General features: G+C 44.6%; 1 protein-coding gene across 1 annotated transcript in view; it reads left to right on the top strand.

Annotated features, from left to right (window-relative positions):
* The window catches only part of SLC43A2 (solute carrier family 43 member 2), a 47,302-nt gene extending 34,808 nt beyond the window's left edge, over positions 1-12,494 (top strand). Inside the window, exons 10-14 of the mRNA XM_054008174.1 lie at positions 1,527-1,665; positions 1,993-2,125; positions 3,909-3,982; positions 5,410-5,533; positions 7,427-12,494. Coding sequence (XP_053864149.1) covers positions 1,527-1,665; positions 1,993-2,125; positions 3,909-3,982; positions 5,410-5,533; positions 7,427-7,588 — 632 coding nt within the window. The 3' untranslated portion in view covers positions 7,589-12,494. The remainder of the gene's footprint in view (positions 1-1,526; positions 1,666-1,992; positions 2,126-3,908; positions 3,983-5,409; positions 5,534-7,426) is intronic.
* Positions 12,495-18,055: the final 5,561 nt, after the last annotated feature.

Below are 18,055 nucleotides of genomic sequence, written 5' to 3'. Positions count from 1 at the left end.
CTGAACTTAGTCCTGTTCTGCTTGCAGTTGTGGGCACTTAGTGCTGAAGTAGGCAGTTTCAGATTCTTGATCCTTATTCCAGAACTGCACTGGCTCTGATTTATCAGCCCCTCTGTGTCATGCACAAGTCCACAATTACATGATCTGTGGTGGGGGGCGGGGGGGGGGGGGGAAGCATTGTGGAGAATATTCCCCAGTGACTCACCAGAACTGGAGGCAGCAGCGTTTCCTCCTGAGCCTACACTAGCTCTGCACAATGCTGCTTGTAAACTCTTCTCCATTAGCTGGCTAGCTCTTTATATTTTAGGTTCTGCTGTGGAATGAAGCAATTGCTCTGTGAGCTCATATCCTATCTGTGCCTCCTTGTCTGTCCTGATGGGTATCGTAGGCTTCTGGGGTTTCTGCTGCTAATCTCTTTTTGCTTTTCCATATTTGCTCTCTTGTTGCTGCTGCTTTGTTGCTTTGCTGATGCAGTGATGGATACAGGTAAGCTGGGTGTTTTAAGCACATTTCTAACATTCCCTTCCTTCCTGTATTTCAGTGATGCTTAGCTGCATGGTGTGTCTCAAACATGTAGCTACAGTGCTGTTAAGTGTTTCTTTGGGGGACCTTGCAGTAACAGCACTGAGGGTCCTGACTCCCGTGAGTGACTGCTGACCACTGGCTATTAAAACTCTTCCCTTCTCTAAACCCATCCCTGATCCTGGTCTTTGTGTGGCTAACAAACAGTGATAGGCAGGGAGGTAATTACCAATCTCTGCTGATTACTCTTCTGACAGTTCTCCCTTAGGGAGAAGATACCCTTGGGCCCTTCCCTTGCTAGGAATCCTACTTCCTCCCCTGCTCCTCCCACCTTCCTCTCCCTCAGCAAAACAAGCCCCCTCCCTAAGCACGCAGCAGGCAGCTAGCTTTTTCATCCTGGCCTGTCTTCCAAAAAAACATGATTACCTTCCCACACTGGGTCCTACCTGCCCTGATGACTTCCCCTACTAGTTCTTAGCCCTAGGGCAGAATTGGAAACCAACAGCAGAGGGAGGCACAGCTAGAACCACAGGGCAAGGGAGGGGAGGAGATTCCTAGCTGGAGGTTGGAAGGCAGGGACTTGCTCCTTCAGACCAGGGTCAGCAGACTCTTTGCAGTCAGAAGCCTCTCTGCTGCATATAGTGCCACTCTTTGGCCACTGCTCTATCCTGTAAATTAGCCAGCTTTCAGGTGCCATCCTCCCGGGAACTAGCTACTGTTAGAGTTGTTACTTCTTCTTGGAAATTATGAAATCTATCAGCCTGGCTAGAGTGGACAAGTGTGGCATATCCATTGTAACACACTTTTTGGCTGCTAGGCTACAGTTGATCTGGGACTCTGAGCAGTAAATAAGACAACACCCTCATCCTCCTTGTCTGAGGCTACCAATGATCTGGCCTGAGTGGATAAAATGACCAGTTGTTATGAAATGGGACCTGCTGCTGTTTTCTGTTACTGCTGAGTCCCATTGAGGGACTTTGACATGTTGTCTCTTTTCTCTGCAGTGAGTCTCTACACCTCCGTTTTTGGGGTGTTGCAGCTGCTCTGCCTGATGACTGCCCCCATGATTGGATACATCATGGACTGGAAGCTGAAGGAATGTGATGATGGTTCAGAAGAGGCTGATGAGAGTGATGCTAATCAGTAGGTAGCACACATTGCAGGGTCCAATCTGATATCTCTAACTGACCCAATTAAACTAAACAGATCTAATTCTGTTGTAAATTGATGAATATGAGTCCATATAGGGATTTGCACCAATTTAACTAAACTGATTGCTATAAACTATTTTAGTTAAATGTTGCAACTTCTGTTTGTAGATGAGGCTGGAGTCTCAGGTACAGGCCAAGACTCGGGTATGCCAATGTGGGGATTTTGGTTTCTTGTATCCTCCAACTTCTCAGGTTCCTAGTTGTGAATTCTAGTAGCTGCTACACTGCCTGTGTGATATATTCCTTGCTTTCCCGCCAGAGATGGTAAAAAAAAGAAAAAACGTGATCGCCAGATTCAGAAGATTTCGAATGCCACAAGAGCTTTTGTGTTCACCAACATACTACTAGTTGGATTTGGAATTACCTGTCTCATTCCTAACCTGCCTTTGCAGGTGAGTATTTCACAAAAGGAGTGGTGTACTGCAGGGTTCCTGGCATAGGCACCGACTCCGTGGGTGCTCCAGCCCTGAAGCACCCATGGAGAAAAATTAGTGGGTGCTTAGCACCTATTGGCAGCCAAGCTCCCCCCTCTTCCCCAGCACCTCTCCCCTGCCGCCAGCCCCGCTGATCACTCCTCCCCCTCCCTCCCAGTGTCTCCAGCGTGCAGGGGCTGGAGGTGGGGACAGGGCATGCTTGGGGGAGGAGAAGGGGTGGGGTGGAGCAGGGGTTTGGGGAAGAGGTAGTGGGGTGGGGTCTGGGGCAGAGGGGAAGTCGGTGCCTATGGTTCCTGGGCTAAATGTACAATGAAACTGTCTTGGATAAATTAGAACATAATCTAGATTAAGGACAGGCTAAGACAAACTGGGTCCCCCTTGGCTCTGCCCCAGTGCTGTGGCCAGACTCCCCATGCCATGGCTACACCATGGCTCTACCTCTACGGGGTGGGTGGGCTCTTCCAGTAGAGCCAGGATGCAGCACTGGCCACCACATTCAAAAATCCTGAGTCAGAGACTCAAAAATGAGAAGGAAAATAAACAGACCCCCAGTGTTTACTACTTGTAACTCTGTTTTAAACCACTCTACTAGCTTTTCTTATTAACCACAAAAGCTAGAAACTTACTTTTATATTTAAATTAAATTTGAGACTCCCCATAATCATCTGAGTCCAGAAGCTTGAGCTTTAGGAAAAAAATCACTAGAGTTGGCAACACTGGGGGGGCTAATGACAGAGATGCATCTCCAAGCGGAGTCCTCTGCTGCTAGTCTTGGCAGGGCCCCCCAGTCCAGTGAATTTCGGAGATAATCCAGTTAAAGGGACGGGGGCAGTTAACACCTTTTAGAGCTGTTGCTTTAGGCACTCTGCAGGCTCAGGCAGATGTCACTGAGTTGGTCTGCACTGTGTTCATGTTTTCAGGCCTTTGCAAGTATGAGGACTATAAACACACACTTTCATGTAAAATAAATAAATAAACCCTGAGATTTAGGCCTAGAGCACCAGCTCTTGTCAGTAGTGGCTTTGTTAATCCAGGCCTGAGCTACAGATAAGACAGGAGGTTCCTGGAAAATCTGTAAAGCAGAACAGCATGAAACCTGCACAGACTCCACTGTTCAAGTAGTGGGCCAAATATTGTCCTCAGTTACACCCTTTAGTGTCAGTGGGGTTATACATATGTAAATGTTTCATGCCTCTGCCAGGTGCATACCACAGGCCAGACATCAGGGGACAGGACTTGATGACCTCTCGAATTTCCATCCAGCCCCACATTTCTATAGCACAAAATGCACTGGGAGGATGCCAGCTTCTCCTCTCCTCATCCCTCCCCCCCCCCCCCCACACACTGAATGTTTTTTTATTTTTCTCTCAAAGCTGTTAGAGAGGATCAAGCTGGAAGTGAGTGAATAAAGCTAAGGAGAGAGCAGGCATGCAGATCTGTCTTCAACTTTGGCATTTCCAGTAATGGTTCAAGTGCCTGAACCATTGTAAAACCCAAGGATATGCTTTCAGAACAGCAACCTCCCTTCTGCAGACAGACTGAAGTGAAGTCAGGTTCAGAAAGTGCAGTGTGCCATCATCTCAGACAAACTGTCTGTCTCCTTGTGCTGACCTAGTGTGTGAGCAGGCTTTGTTTCTGGAGCTGCTTAGGCCTCTCCTGGAACTGGAGGAGCAGCAGGTACAGGGGTGGAGTGGTGGGTTTGGACGACTAATCAGCATTTTTTTTTTTCTGCTTCTTTCAGATCCTTTCCTTCATTTTGCACACCATAGTGAGAGGATTCATCCACTCAGCGGTGGGAGGCCTCTATGCAGCTGTGTAAGTCTAACCTTGCTCATATACAGCATGTGACTGGCCTGAGGGTTTGATTACCAAAGATCCAGGGTGGAAGGAACACATGATGGTGAGATCCTGCTGTCAGAGGGAACAACTGAGTCCACTTATGGCTTACTCTGTGTCACCATAGGACTTGGCAGCAGGACTGCCGTATCCCAGGTTATTACTGTCCTTGCTTGTGCCTAATGCTGACCTGTAGTTACTTATTGCAGTGAAACAAGCACAGATATGCTTAATGTGGACCTCAGATGCAATTTGTCCTAAACTGGTTTCACCATCATGGGTTAAAAAGCTTGAAATTTTTAGCTAACTCGCCCTAATTATGAGTAGGTACAGGTACATGTCTTGATGAAATATTGGTCAGGGCACTCTGACTTCTGGGGCACATAGCTAGTCTGCTCTGAGAATGGAGCTGTTTCTAGATATTTATCAGCTTGTCAGAGCATTGCTCAAAATAAACACATAGTTAATGAAGCCTACGCACCTTTTACCCCGTAGCGTGGATCATTCATTCTGTATCCAACATATCTAAGTTTTGGAAGAGAACATTGATGTATAAGGTTTTTTTTTTTTTTTTTTAACAATGAGAAGATCCATTTCCTCTGACCGAACTCATGGACTGAGGGACAAACAGATCAATAACTTTTGCTGTAGATTTAAAAAAAAAAAAAAAAAAAAAAAAAAAAAAGTTTAAAGATGTTGGTTTTGTTCCCCCCCCCTCCCCCAAGAGTCAAATTTAAAAATTGCACAACCATGGAAAAACAAAGACATTAACCTGTCCTAAGACTTGCTTTTCATAAGTAATGTCTACTACTCAGCGACTTTCCAATCAACAATATAGTTGAACTTGGCAGAGGATCAGACTTTGTTTCTAAATAGGAAAACATGTCTGGCACATGTTAACTCGTTGTACAGGGTTTTGGTGATTTCCAGAGTGAGTGAGTTAGTTGTGCCCAGATGAGCTGTGGGAATGAAACTGATGGCCCAGCCCCAGATGTTGGCTCAGATGGATGTACAATTTGAAGAAGCCCCTACAAAAACCTATTGTTTTCACCTTGTTTTGTTTCCTTTGGGTACTGAGAAGCACTCCAAAGAGTTACAGAATACAAATGGCCTGTGCTGACTATGGCACTATGTTTAATCTGCAATTTTGTGTGTGTTAAAAAACCAAAAAAAAACCTAAATTTGAAAATTCAGGCGGAGAAGAGACACTTGGCCCCTGAATTGCACCGCTTTAAATGCCAATCTTAATTAATATACATAATATTCATACACAACGAGAAATTCCTGAGTTCTGTACAGCTGAGCTGGGAACCTGCTGCTGGGAGAGATGCCAGACTCTGGTCCCCTGAGTAGCACAAAAGATTCAAGGTGGGGTGTGGTAATTATGTTGCTTTCTGTGTCGACAGATACCCCTCAACGCAGTTTGGCAGCTTGACAGGACTGCAGTCTTTGGTCAGTGCCCTCTTTGCTCTTCTGCAGCAGCCCTTGTTCCTGGCAATGATGGGACCATTGAAAGGAGACCCTCTTTGGGTAAGGGAGGGAAGAGTAAATATAGTCTGCCCCAAACTTAGCATGAAGGGTTGGTGGTGGGTCCAGTTTCATCTGTGGGGAGGGGATTCCTTTTCCACAGAACCAACCAAAATGAAGGGGGATTCTACGCACAGACTTATGCTTTGATCAGCTATCTAGGGGTGGGCACTGATGTTTGACTGTGGGTCCTCAAGTACACTGCTCACTTCAGACTGTGGCCAATAACTGCCCTAGAAGAAGGCAACCTGCCCACCCAAGTGCAATGCTGTTTATTTCTGGGGTATGTTTTATAGATTCCTTCTTAATTAATGCCTGCACAGATCAGACTATACTTTATTAAACTTCTCTTAACTCACATCATCTTTAGTAAGATGTGTGGTTAAAGTTAATGAGCCTTGTGTTAAATCTAGCCATAGTTTTGGTTGATGCCCTCTGCCTGGGCATTCCAGGGTAAATGATTCTTTATACGAATAGCGGTGAGAGTGCTGGAATCTGACCCGTGATTATATGCGAAATGGGGTGAGGAGAAACCTGTTCACACTTCCAGCAGTATGAGACTGGTGTGGATTGCTGACCCAGCTCTGCTGGGGTCTGTCATTGGCCCTACAACCAGGCTTCCTAAGGCTATAGGGCTCATGTTCTCCTTGAGAGGTCAGGAGTAAGTGTGCAGAAAAGCGTTCTGCTAAACAGAGATGAGGAATCAGATGTCTTTCCTTTGGGCGGGCTGGCAGTGATGATGGGCCCCTCCAGGAGATGTTCCGTTCCTTGGTAGATGGAGGTATTCTAGAGGCTATTCAGCAGCTCTCAAATGTGTTAGGAATTCTGTATGCTTTTGGACCTGTCCATTTGATCTTTGGCTGCCCTAAATGCCTTCAAGAAGACAGGCTGAATTTTTCTTTTTCTTTCTAGAAGCTCATTATTTATGCAGTGAAACACCACAACCACCAGTATAACTGGAAAGGACCTGGGAAGGGGAAGGGAAGGGAAGGAAGCTGCATTAATTTCTGTTACCAGTTCATGTGCAGCAGGTGTAGCGAGATTGTTTGTTAGGTGGGAATCTCTCTCTCTCTCTCTCTCCCCTTGATAGTGAATGCAGCAGAACTTCTCGCCAGTGAGCTGTGAGCCTCAGTATTCCCAGTGAGCACTGAGTTTTGGGTTGCTGCTTGCACTAATCTTGAGTTGTGAAGGTCAGGTGGCTGTCCAGGATGGGGGTTGTGTGTGGTCTTTCTCACCAACCCTATATCAAGCAACTTGCTTAAAGCCCTGAAGCAGAGCTGCTTAGAAGGGGCAAGGATAGATTGGATCAGAAGGATTACATGGCTCTGTTGGAGGTGCAGGAATGAAGAAGAAGCCTGCAAGCAGTCTCATGAGTGAGTGGAGTCAAGCTAGACAGGAAGAAGCATAATTCCTGAGTATGACAGACAGCTCTTAGGAAAGCCACCACTGCAGATGCTGTGTGTACTCCAGTAGTACTTAGCTCAACTGCAGGGCCAGCAGTGTGGCATGGAATAGCCCCAATCTCTGCCTCTGCCTCTTCCCCTTCCCATGAGCATGAGACACTGAGAAAATGTCCGTGCTATAGACTGGCTGAAGTCTGTCATAGCCATGGCTATGACTGCTCTGCCTTACCCTTTCTGTCTAGCAAGAAATTCTTCAAACATGGCACTGACTGACCTGCTTTTGCAGCATTTGCCAATAGCTCTCTATGCAGATTCTGCTAGTAATGTTGTATAACTAAAATGTAGGTTGTTGCAGATGTACTGAGCAGGGCAGCTCTCATGTCCAGCATGAGTGGGTGAAATAATGAGGCCCGGGGGCGGGGGGTGAGAATGACAGACAGACAGGATTGTCTCTTTCCTTCCTATCTAATGCTGCTTGTCTCTGTCCTTGTAGGTGAACGTGGGGCTTCTTGGAGTGAGTATGCTGGGCTTCTGCCTGCCGGTATATCTGATCTGCTATAAACGCAGGCTAGAAAGAGAGAAACAGCAGAGAAGTGATGATGCCAAACTCTTCCTCAAAATCAATGGCACTCCCAATGAGGAAGCCTTTGTTTAAGTCAGAGCTTCAAACAAAGCCTCCTCTTCACGAGTTCCCCTGCCACTTCAATGGGTCTACCTCTGGCCCGAGTCATGATCCTTCTCTCCATGCTCTGCCAGCTTCACACAGCATGGTCTGCTGGCTTACAGTGAAGACTGAGTATGTTTGAGACACATGCCAGGAGGAGACCTCCCTCTTCTTCTTTCCTTTTCTAAAAGCTACACAGATCACAGATTGAATGAGCTGAAGCCTGCCTTAACTGGCACTGTCTTGGCTGCAGGAGAATGACACTTTACTCACCATTACCAAGCTTGGCTACGGGACTGTAGTCCCTTGCTTGAAATCCCTGTGCTGTGCACATTGGAAAGGGGTCTTCCTGCTGTGTCTTGCAGAAGTAGATTTTCAGTTCATTGCTAAACACTAATCTCTGAGGCTGAACTCAAACTTTTTCTCCATATAATGTAAAGAGATGGTTAGTGAGCAATGGATTCTGCCACGTGTGCCAAAACGAAGGGTCCAGCTGACTGCTCTTCCCCCTCCCCACCCTCCAGCAGCCGGGGAGTCCTCTAGCCCAGCCTGTAAGCTTTCTCTGCGTGGTAAGATGCCTGTCTTGAACCATTCAGCTGGAAATTGGACCTTGTCTGAAGTGCTTTAAGAAGTGTTGCCTTTCTTCTTCTCCTCTCCCCGCAGTGACCCTGGGAGAAGAGCAGCAGCTGGTAGTGTGGAGATAATCTTTGAGTAGAGCTGAAAGGCTTTCTCAAAACTGAGTCCTACGGTGCAAAACAACTTTGTTTCTAGGTGCTGGTTTTGTTGATTTGTCTTACTGTTGAAAAGAACCAACAGTGCAGAAGTGGACTTGCATGTAGTAGCTGGATCCTGTGACCACATGGAAGATTGACATGGTGAGACAATTTCACTAAGTCTCAGCAGGACCTCACAGCAGTAGCCTCTTAACATCCTGGGCTCAGATAACAGCCTCCTTTGAGAGAATCCATCACTCTGAGCTGCTGAACACCAACTTAACTGTAACTGACCAAAAAGCTGCTGGTTGGCAGTGTGAGAGGAGCCTCCTAGGGTATCTGTGCTCTTTCTGGACAGGACAGATGGAGATCACTGACTGTGGTTGGGTAGACTTCAGAGAACAATAAGTGGACTTGGGGGTACCTGAGGAGGTCACTGCTCAGACATGGAGAGAATACAAAGGGAATTCTTGGCCTGCTTCTCTCTTCTAGCCATGCCTTTCCTAGGCCTTGTCTACACTGGACTTTGTTTTTCCATAACCTTCCTGCTATTGCTATCAGTGACTCAGCTCTATGGTGGGAGCACTAGTGTAGATAGGCTGCCTGTGTTCCATCTTGACCTGCTTTGAGCAGGGTTACACGACACTGGTTAAATGCCAGTGGCTGGGCTGAGCTGAGCTAGTGATTGTGATAGTGGGGAGATTATGGAAAACCCTGAGTCTGGTGTTCTATGGCAAATGCAGTAGTGGTGCTTTCTTAGTCTTGCAGTATCTCCAATGCCTGGCACAGGGGAGAGTTTCTTGAACTTCACCTCTAAACCAGGCAGGAAAAGCACAAGACTCTGCTGTCACTGTCCAGTAACTCCAAACTGGGATTAAGAAACAATGGTGCATCTGAATGCTCTGTCGGAAGTGACCTTGGAACTGGGGGGGGGGAAGAGGGGAAGTTTGTCAGAATGAAAGCCAACACCTTTGCTATACAGGATTACAACATTCAGGTGAGCAGACTACCCGAGCCCTTTCCATTTAAAGAGTAAACTCTGCAGGCATTCTAAATGGCACCATGGAAAAGAATCCCTGTTAGAATCCTTAACAGACTCATCATGCTAGTTAGGTTGCCAGTGCATAATGACTGAGCAGCAGCGCCCTCTGGTGTTACTGTATTGTAAAATCCCATACGCTGTTTACAAAACAATGACAAAACATTTATTTCAGAGCTGCTTGTTTGTTTTGAATAGATTCCTGCCACTTAAAGAGTATATTTTAAACATTGGTGGGTTTTTACCTGTTGCCTTCATCAGTTGTCACACTTCAAAAGCAACCATGTCTTATGCTGTAATACTGCATCAATGCAAAAATATTTTATTCTATTCTGGTGGCTTCTTACAAGTTTGAGGAGCTTTGGAGATGTTTTACTGCCCTTCTCAGCTTCTTTTCCTTGTGTCAAGCAACAATTAGGGAGTACAGCTCAACTTGGCAATTTAGGATTTAAACAGTAGAGAAAAATCTGAAGTACATATATGCTTGGAAGACATACCAGCAATAATTTAATTTCCTTGTAATGAGAGTATTTCTGGATGGTTTTCTGCAGATTTCTGCATCCTGTACTGCCAAGTGTTGCTACACTTAAATGCTCTGCTATTGCACACCTGTTCACTCCTGGACTGTTTACTCAACAAGGAAAGATCAGCTCACATAATGCATCAGATTTTTAGTAAATCTTCGAGTCTGAATTGTGGCATGAACTGCAGTCAGCTCACCCCATCAGCTTTGGAGAATAATGTGGTAAAGACAGATACCTAATTTTCAAAAGTGACTGACTAGTGATTTTTAGATGCCCAATATGAGAGTTTAAAGGGCCTAATTTTCAGAAAGTGTTGAACACCCACCCTCCCTAAAACAGGCCCCTTTAAACTCTCTGAGCATCCAAAGTCAGTAGGTGCTTTTGAAAATTGCAACCAGCATCCTTAGTTCCATGCCTTACAAATGCAGACAGTCTGAGAGTCGCAGCCTGCCAGCTGCATGACCTTACAGCTTAACTGCATGGAAACCTTATTAACTGGGGTCTCAAACTCATTAGAGGAAAGCTCAAGATTCTGTTTAATCATGGTAAGGGGAGTAGGATATAAATTCAGTGGGCACATTCCCCCTTGAATCACAGTAGAGACCACACTGATGATTGTGGGAGGCTCACACAGAAATCAGGACAATACAGCCTTTATGGAGTAACTAAACACTTATTCCTGCATTTACATCCCCTAATTGCAACTGCTAATTCCCTCCTGTGGAGGGCTTCTCTCCAACCCTATTCCAGCAATGCAATCATTAATGTTGACATAGATGTGTGATATCTAGGTTTTAGAACGGATACCCTATTCACTTGAATAGAAGGCAGAGGAATTAATGCCAGAGTCACTGTTTCATAGTCTCTGCAGCCTCAGGCAGGCATTGTCGTGATGGCTTACAATTGGTTCATAGGTGGAAGGTTACCTCTGCACTCATGTAGGCTAGAAACATAATTTACCAAAAAATTAAACTGAGATTGTGGAGAACCTAGTTATGGGGCTCTCATGAATTAAAGTTACCTGGACCAGATCTGGCCACAACTGTTTGATACCTGGCTTTATAAGATGCTTTAGAATATTTAATATTGTAAAGGGCTCAGATACCATGGTGGTGATTGTGGTATAAGTGCTGAGAAACAAGAGACTTTTATGTCTATGTAAAGGTCTAACCGGACAACCAAAATATTCCCACCCCTACAATGGTGAATATAGTCCTTGCCTGTATATCATGGAAATGTATTCTTCCAGGACACTTCCGACCTAACATGTCTTGTTCATGGGCAGCTTAATTTATGCTGGCATGTTTCCTTAACAGCAGAATGAGTTTAATGAGGTATTTGTCCTCGGTGTGTCCAGTGGCATGATCCAGAGAAGAAACCCTAATACATGTGCACAGCTCCTTTAAATGCATTAATGTTGAAATTCTGGCAAATAAGTTGCATCAATTTCATAATCTCCAATTGCTAGAAAAGTTTTCTAGCATTCAGATGCTTTCTCTGCATCACTCACAACTCCACGCACTTACACTGAGGAGATGAGCTGTCTCTTTCGGAGTGGATGTTCCCCGTATGTCTGGAAACAGAAGACTGGACCACAGCTGGTCTGCAAATGCTTGTTGCTATGATGTGGCTGCCTCTGAGAGTCTGTGTTTAAGAGGTGCCTGCATAGAAAGTGTGCATGCATTTTGGGGTGGCTCCTGGCATTGATAGGGGTACTTTTTTGCATATGATTGGTCTTTTTATTTAGGATTCTGAAAATAAAAAGCTGTATGGAAAACAGGCCTTAATATATAACTGGTTGGCCAGTGGCTATTTGCAGAAAACAAAGGCAAACTTTGCTGAGAGTTTCATTCTGACCTAAACACTTTTGCAGTAATTAATACAACCGCCCCCAGCATAGTGAGCCTCTACTCCACAGGTCTTTTAGAGGAAAACTGCAAAATAATGAGATTATAATTAAAACAACATCAGTAAAGTAGAAAACTTCCATTTTGACAAGCTGACTAGTTTAGGAGATAGAATACAGAGACAAACATTGGAATGCAGGACAAAGCAGATACTTACAATATTTTTGTAGCTATGCCTTTCAGTGATACTTTCCTGGCTGCCTGTATCCACATGAATCTGTATTCCAATCTAGAAGTGCAGAGTTATTAATATGAATTTATTAATCTACATCACTAGATAGGTGCTTCTGCTGGGAAGTGGCAGTAAAACAGGACCTTTCAATGAAAACTTCACAATATTCACTTCTGTGGAACTAACTGAAACAGTGACTGCTTTTATAGATACATATTCTTATCTACCCCATCTCTGTGCTCACTTCACCACCTATTGTCCTGCACTCCACCTAATCCTTTTCTTTCTGTTGTCCTTCACCCCCAAATCTTGGAACAACTTCCCATGTGCCAAGCAGACCTCCCTTTACTTCCTCTAAATCCACTTCTCCTAACCTTGAAGCATTAATCCCCTCCCAGTGCTGTGGTCATTCCTCTTTGCCTTTTGTATTTGTCTGAGTTATACCATATGTTCCTTGGGGCAGGGTCTGTGTCATCTTATGTGTTTGTAAAGTGATGTGTATTCTTACAGTACTCTAAATAATAAATATGGTATTAAACTAATTACTATAGTCTTTTTGAGGCTGAGTATCATAAAGGTAACACCTTGATCTCTTGGGGGGAGGGGCAGGAGATGTAAGCATAGACATTACACAATACCTTCTGCCAAATGGCTTGTACTGCAATTTAACCAAAGAGCCACTTGTCCATCCTCTCTGTCAAGCTAAAAAATACCAGACTTCAAATGCAAAAAGCCCCACCCCAAAGCCAACGAAAGATTAAGGCCAAAACCGGGAATTAGAACTCCAATTTCTTTCCCCACCCAGAAACATGAAAGAATCTTGTTTAGCAATAATTTGTCAAGTTTGCATCAGACTGAGCCTGGTGCTGTTGGGTGCATTTCTGCTTAAGGTACCATTTTTCAGATCTGACACAGACTTGGTCCTGACCTCCGTGTAAGTGAGATGACAACTTTTGCAAGAGTATGCATTGTTAACCCCAGTACTTTTGCGAAATTCTAGCTCTGGCAATTCTTTCTGTCTGTATTCCCCTATGTTGAAATAGGATACAGGTTAAATACAAGACAATTGGGGGTGTGTATGTGTTTTCTCTCATTGAATGCCAAGTCCTTATTGGGACAAATGCCTTCTTGAAGGAAATGGGAAATGTAGTTCACACCTTTACTGCTATATGTTCTTAAAAAGAATAAGTATTTGGGTACTTTTTAATTAAAATCAAAATAAACCATTACTATGTGGGACAATTTTCTGTGTAGCTGACGTAACAAAGCCCTGTACTTTAGAAGGCTGGTACCTTCATAAATAAAAAGTCTGCATGCATTTTTTTTTTTTAAATTTAACATCATAAACTTGGCTTCTATAGAAGATATTCTAAATCATAACTTTATTTCACTGGGCCTGGCTGCAGGATGGGGTCATGGTTTTGACATAAACAGGTGGACTTTAAGAATAGTTACTGAAAGCCAGCTCCATGCCCCAGCTTGCAGACTTTTTAGCACAACACTTTCTTACTTTAGGGAGAAGACTGGGATTGGGTTCAAAACTAGAATAATCTGAGGGATGTGTAAGTATCTACTCTTTTAAATGGGATCCTGCCCTTCTACCATTTGTGACTGTGTGATATAGAAGGTTGCGGTTGTCAAGATGATTCCTGAACTAATGGCTGAGTGTTGGTTTAAAGTGTTGTGTGCTGGAGGGTGAGGATAGCTCATGCAGACTAATCTGCAGCAGTATCTCTTGAGTTTGTAGGAACTCAAGTCTCTCCTGCCAAGTTGAAGAATCCATCTGGGCTTTAGAGTGGCCAGAACTTTGTTTGCCTCACCCCATGCTCTGACTTTGCTCTGGTACTGCTCTTCCCCAAGTTCTTGTGTAAAAGGATTTCTTAGCACTGCTTTGATCCCAGTTTTAAGTGCCAAAATCTCCACATGCACACATTTGTTGTGTTTACTTGAAGCTTTTGTAAGTCTGTATCACTACTTTGGAAGCCTAATGTGGTTAGGTAAATTAGTATCCGTTGTGTGTGGTTCTTGTAGTCTTTATTAAGATGTTTAAAAAAGTGAACGGTACAGAGTTTAAGCGTAGAAGTTTCTGGTTATCAGGGAATAATGTACAGATTATCAAGGGGTGTGAAGTCCGGATGGTGTAAGGAATACATAATCTAAAATATCGCCGATTGGGGGTAAAAGATTAACGGGTCAAAGTACAGACATTGAGATATGAGAGTATGATGATCATATAATGGCTATGTTCAGGTGTGGAGTGTAATGAGTGGATACGATGATGAGGATGGATTGACCCTCATTTGGTGAGATTTAATGTTCAGTGAGTTTGTTTCAATGGGAAAAAGTCTCTTGGTCCCTTTCTCGTAGTCGATGCACAATGTCGCTCTGGCTCACGCCTCCTGGTACTGTTGGTGGCTGGTGATGTGTTCGGTGTAGATGTCCCTGGACCATCGGATGGTGTCTGAGACCATGAGGCACCAAATGAGCCATGTGTAGTGGTGACTGATCATGCAGGTCCGCAGCACGCGCTCATTGCAGGGGTCCCAGGCGCCCAGGGCTCCGACAATCAGGGCGGCCATCTGCACCTCGTAGCCCTTCGCTCTCAGGGTGTCGGCCAGGGGAGCATACTTTTCCAGCTTACGAGCGCAGGCTTCACAAAAGGCCGGGGTTAGTACATACAAGTTTTGAGCACACAGGAGGCTGGTTTTATGTTAAGTTTCTTCTAGGTAACTTCCGACTACGACTATGGTAGGTAATAGATTTCCCCACCAGGCTGAAATAAGATGACCCTATTGTAGCTGCAGGGAGAGGAAAGCATGATTTCTTTTGGAAGAAAGGTGTGGCCTGTTACCATACGCTTTATTTATTTTTTTCCAAACTAGACTTTAGATATTTACCAGTTCATTTTAATGTAGCAGCTGGGTGGTGACTGTGTGAGAGGAATGCAATAATTTGAAGTTTGCTTCATAGTTTGAAGGTGTCACTGCTGTTGCAAGCCCTTTGAAAGGTCCAGAGGCTTGGCCTACATTACAGGGTTAGGTCAAATTTATCCGCTTTAGGTCGATTTAAAAATGAATGCATCCATATAACCAACCCCGTTCCGTTGACCTAAAGGGCTCTTAAAATCGACTTCTGTACTCCCTGGTGAGGGAGGGATTTTTTCAATCTTCCCTCATAGGTTATGTTCTCTAGATCTTTAATCATTTTTGTTGCTCGTCTCTGGTCTTTCTACAATTTGTCCACATCTTTCCTGAAAGGTGGTGCCCAGAACTGGACACAGTGTTCCAGTTGATGCCTAATCAACACGGATTAGAGGGGACGAATTACTTCTTGTCTTACTTACAATACTCCTGCTAATACATCCCAGAATGATGTTTGCTTTTTGTCCCAAGAGTGTTATACTGTTGACTTATACAGTAACTCCTCGCTTAACGTTGTAATTATGTTCCTGAAAAATGCGACTTTAAACCAATTTCCCCATAAGAATTAATGTAAATGAGGGGGGGGTTAGGTTTCAGGGAATTTTTTTTCACCAGACAAAACACTAATATATATATATATATATACACACACACACAGTGTAAGTTTTAAACAATTTAATACTGTACAGAGAAATGGTGATTGTGAAGCTTGGTTGAGGGGGTGAAGTCAGAGGGTGGGATATTTCCCAGGGGATGCCTTACTGCTAAATGATGAACTAGCATTTGGCTGAGCCCTCAAGGGTTAACACGTTGTTAATGAAGCCTCATATTCTACAAGACAGCACAAATGGAGGGAGGGGAGACAGCATGGCAGACAGAGACACATCCTGTGTGTGTGTGTGTGTGTGTGTGTGTGTGTGTGTGTGTGTGTGAGAGAGAGAGAGCTGGGTATAGCCCCTTTAAGTACACTGACACCCACTCTAAGTACATTGCCTTTTTAAGTAGATCAGCAAGTTGAGACAGCAGCTGCTGCCAGCAAGCTCCCGCTGTCCTGAGCCCTGTCATGTCTCCTTCCCTCCCCCCCGCTCTATGGAGAGGGGTAAGTGGTGGGCAGGAGCAGGAGGACACCCTGACATTAGCATCCCTCTTTCCCCCCAACCCCCGCGCAGCAAGCAGGAGGCTCCCAGGAGCAGCTCCAAGGCAGAGGGCAGTAGCAGCACATTGCAGTGGGGGGGAGGTACAGCTCAACTGTGGCAATTGATAGCCTGCTAGGTGGCTGCCACACAGGAAACTCAGGGGAGCAGGGAGCTGATGGGGGGCTGCCAGTCCACCCTGGTTCCAAGCTCCCACCATCTAGCTCCAACGGGCTGCTCTTTCTGCAAGCACTGGACAAAGCAGGCAGCTGCCAAACAACAGTATAAGAGAGCATTGTACAACTTTAAACGAGCATGTTCTCTAATTGATCAGCAACTTAACTATGTTAACTGGGATGACGTTAAGTGAGGAGTTACTGTATTTAGCTTGTGATCCACTATGACCCCTAGATCCCTTTCTGCAGTACCCCTTCCCAGGCAGTCATTTCCCATTTTGTATGTGTGCAACTGATTGTTCCTTCCTAAGTGGAGTACTTTGCATTTGTCCTTATTGAATTTCATCCTATTTACTTCAGATCATTTCTCCAGTTTGTCCAGATCATTTTGAATAATCCTATCCTCCAAAGCACTTGCATCCCCTCCCAGCTTGGTATCATCTGCAAACTTTGTAAGTGTATGCTCTATGCCATTATCTAAATCACTGATGAAGATATTGAACAGAACCAGAACTGATCCCTGCAGGACCCCACTCGTTATGCCCTTCCAGCATGACTGTGAACCACTGATAACTACTCTCTGGGGATCATTTTTCCAACCAGTTATGCACCCACCTTATAGTAGCTCCATCTAGGTTGTATTTCCCTAGTTTGTTTATGAGACACTCATGTGAAACAGTATCAAAAGCCTTACTAAAGTCAAGATATACCACATCTACCGCTTCCCCTATCCACAAAGCTTGTTAGCTTTCTTTGACAGGGTATCAGGTTGGTTTGACACGATTTGTTCTTGACAAATCCACGCTGACTGTTACATATTCACCTCATTATTTTCTAGGTGTCTGCAAATTGATTTCTTAATGATCATTGAAGATCTCCTGGTTAAGCCAGGGTGGTCTCTTGCCATACTTCCTATCTTTCCTACACAGCAGGATAGTTTGCTCTTGTGCCCTTAATAATGTCTCTTTGAAAAACTGCCGACGGTCTTCAATTGTTCTTCCCCTTAGACTTGCTTCCCACTGATTTTACCTACCAACTCCCTGGATTTACTAAAGTCTGCCTTCTTGAAATCCATTGTCTTTACGGTGCTGTTCTCCCTCCTACCATTCCTTTGAATCATGAATTCTACCATTTCATGATCATTTTCAACCACATTGCCTTCCACTTTCAAATTCTCCACCAGTTCCTCCCTATTTGTCAAAATCAGCTCTAGAACAGCCTTCCCCCTAGTAGCTTTCTCCACTTCTGAAATAAAAAATTGTCTCCAATAGTTTCTAAGAATTTGTTGGATAATCTGTGCCGTGCTGTGTTCTTTTCCCAGCAGATGTCTGGGTAGACTAAGTCCCCCATCACCACCACGTACTGTGCTTTGGATAATACTGGGTGATTATAAAAAGCCGGGGAAATGGGAAGACTCTCTGGGCTCAGACTGCAAGGTGAAGGACCCTTTCTCCCTTCAAACACACATGCCTTCTCAATACTTTTGTGTCCCCCCATCCTCAGTCCCACCCCCCAGGGTTGGCTTCCTCCTTTTGTTTTTGCACATCCCCTTTCAGAGGTACTGTGAGATACCAGTGCCTGAGTTGTAGCCCTGTGCCTCAAGGCATTAGATAATACTGCTGAAGTAATTGTTCTTGCAGTAGGCATATCCAAGTGGGGCTTCTTCCTTGGAGCTTGAGTGATTGCAATTGGACCTTGATGGATGAGAGGTCTCTTGAGATTAGGATTTATGCAGTGATCAATGCTCTTCTTCATTTCCTTGCTGGGAGAGGTATGGTTACTCTTTTTTGAAGTCTTATGATCCAGGGAAGCAGTAAAAGTGACTGAGGCTGTCTGTAACACAGAGGCTGATGTATGGGGCAGGGGGAGAGCA

Source organism: Malaclemys terrapin, chromosome 18 (genome assembly GCF_027887155.1).
Source record: "Malaclemys terrapin pileata isolate rMalTer1 chromosome 18, rMalTer1.hap1, whole genome shotgun sequence".
Taxonomy (NCBI): domain Eukaryota; kingdom Metazoa; phylum Chordata; order Testudines; family Emydidae; genus Malaclemys; species Malaclemys terrapin.
This window is presented reverse-complemented; position numbering and strand designations above follow the sequence as displayed.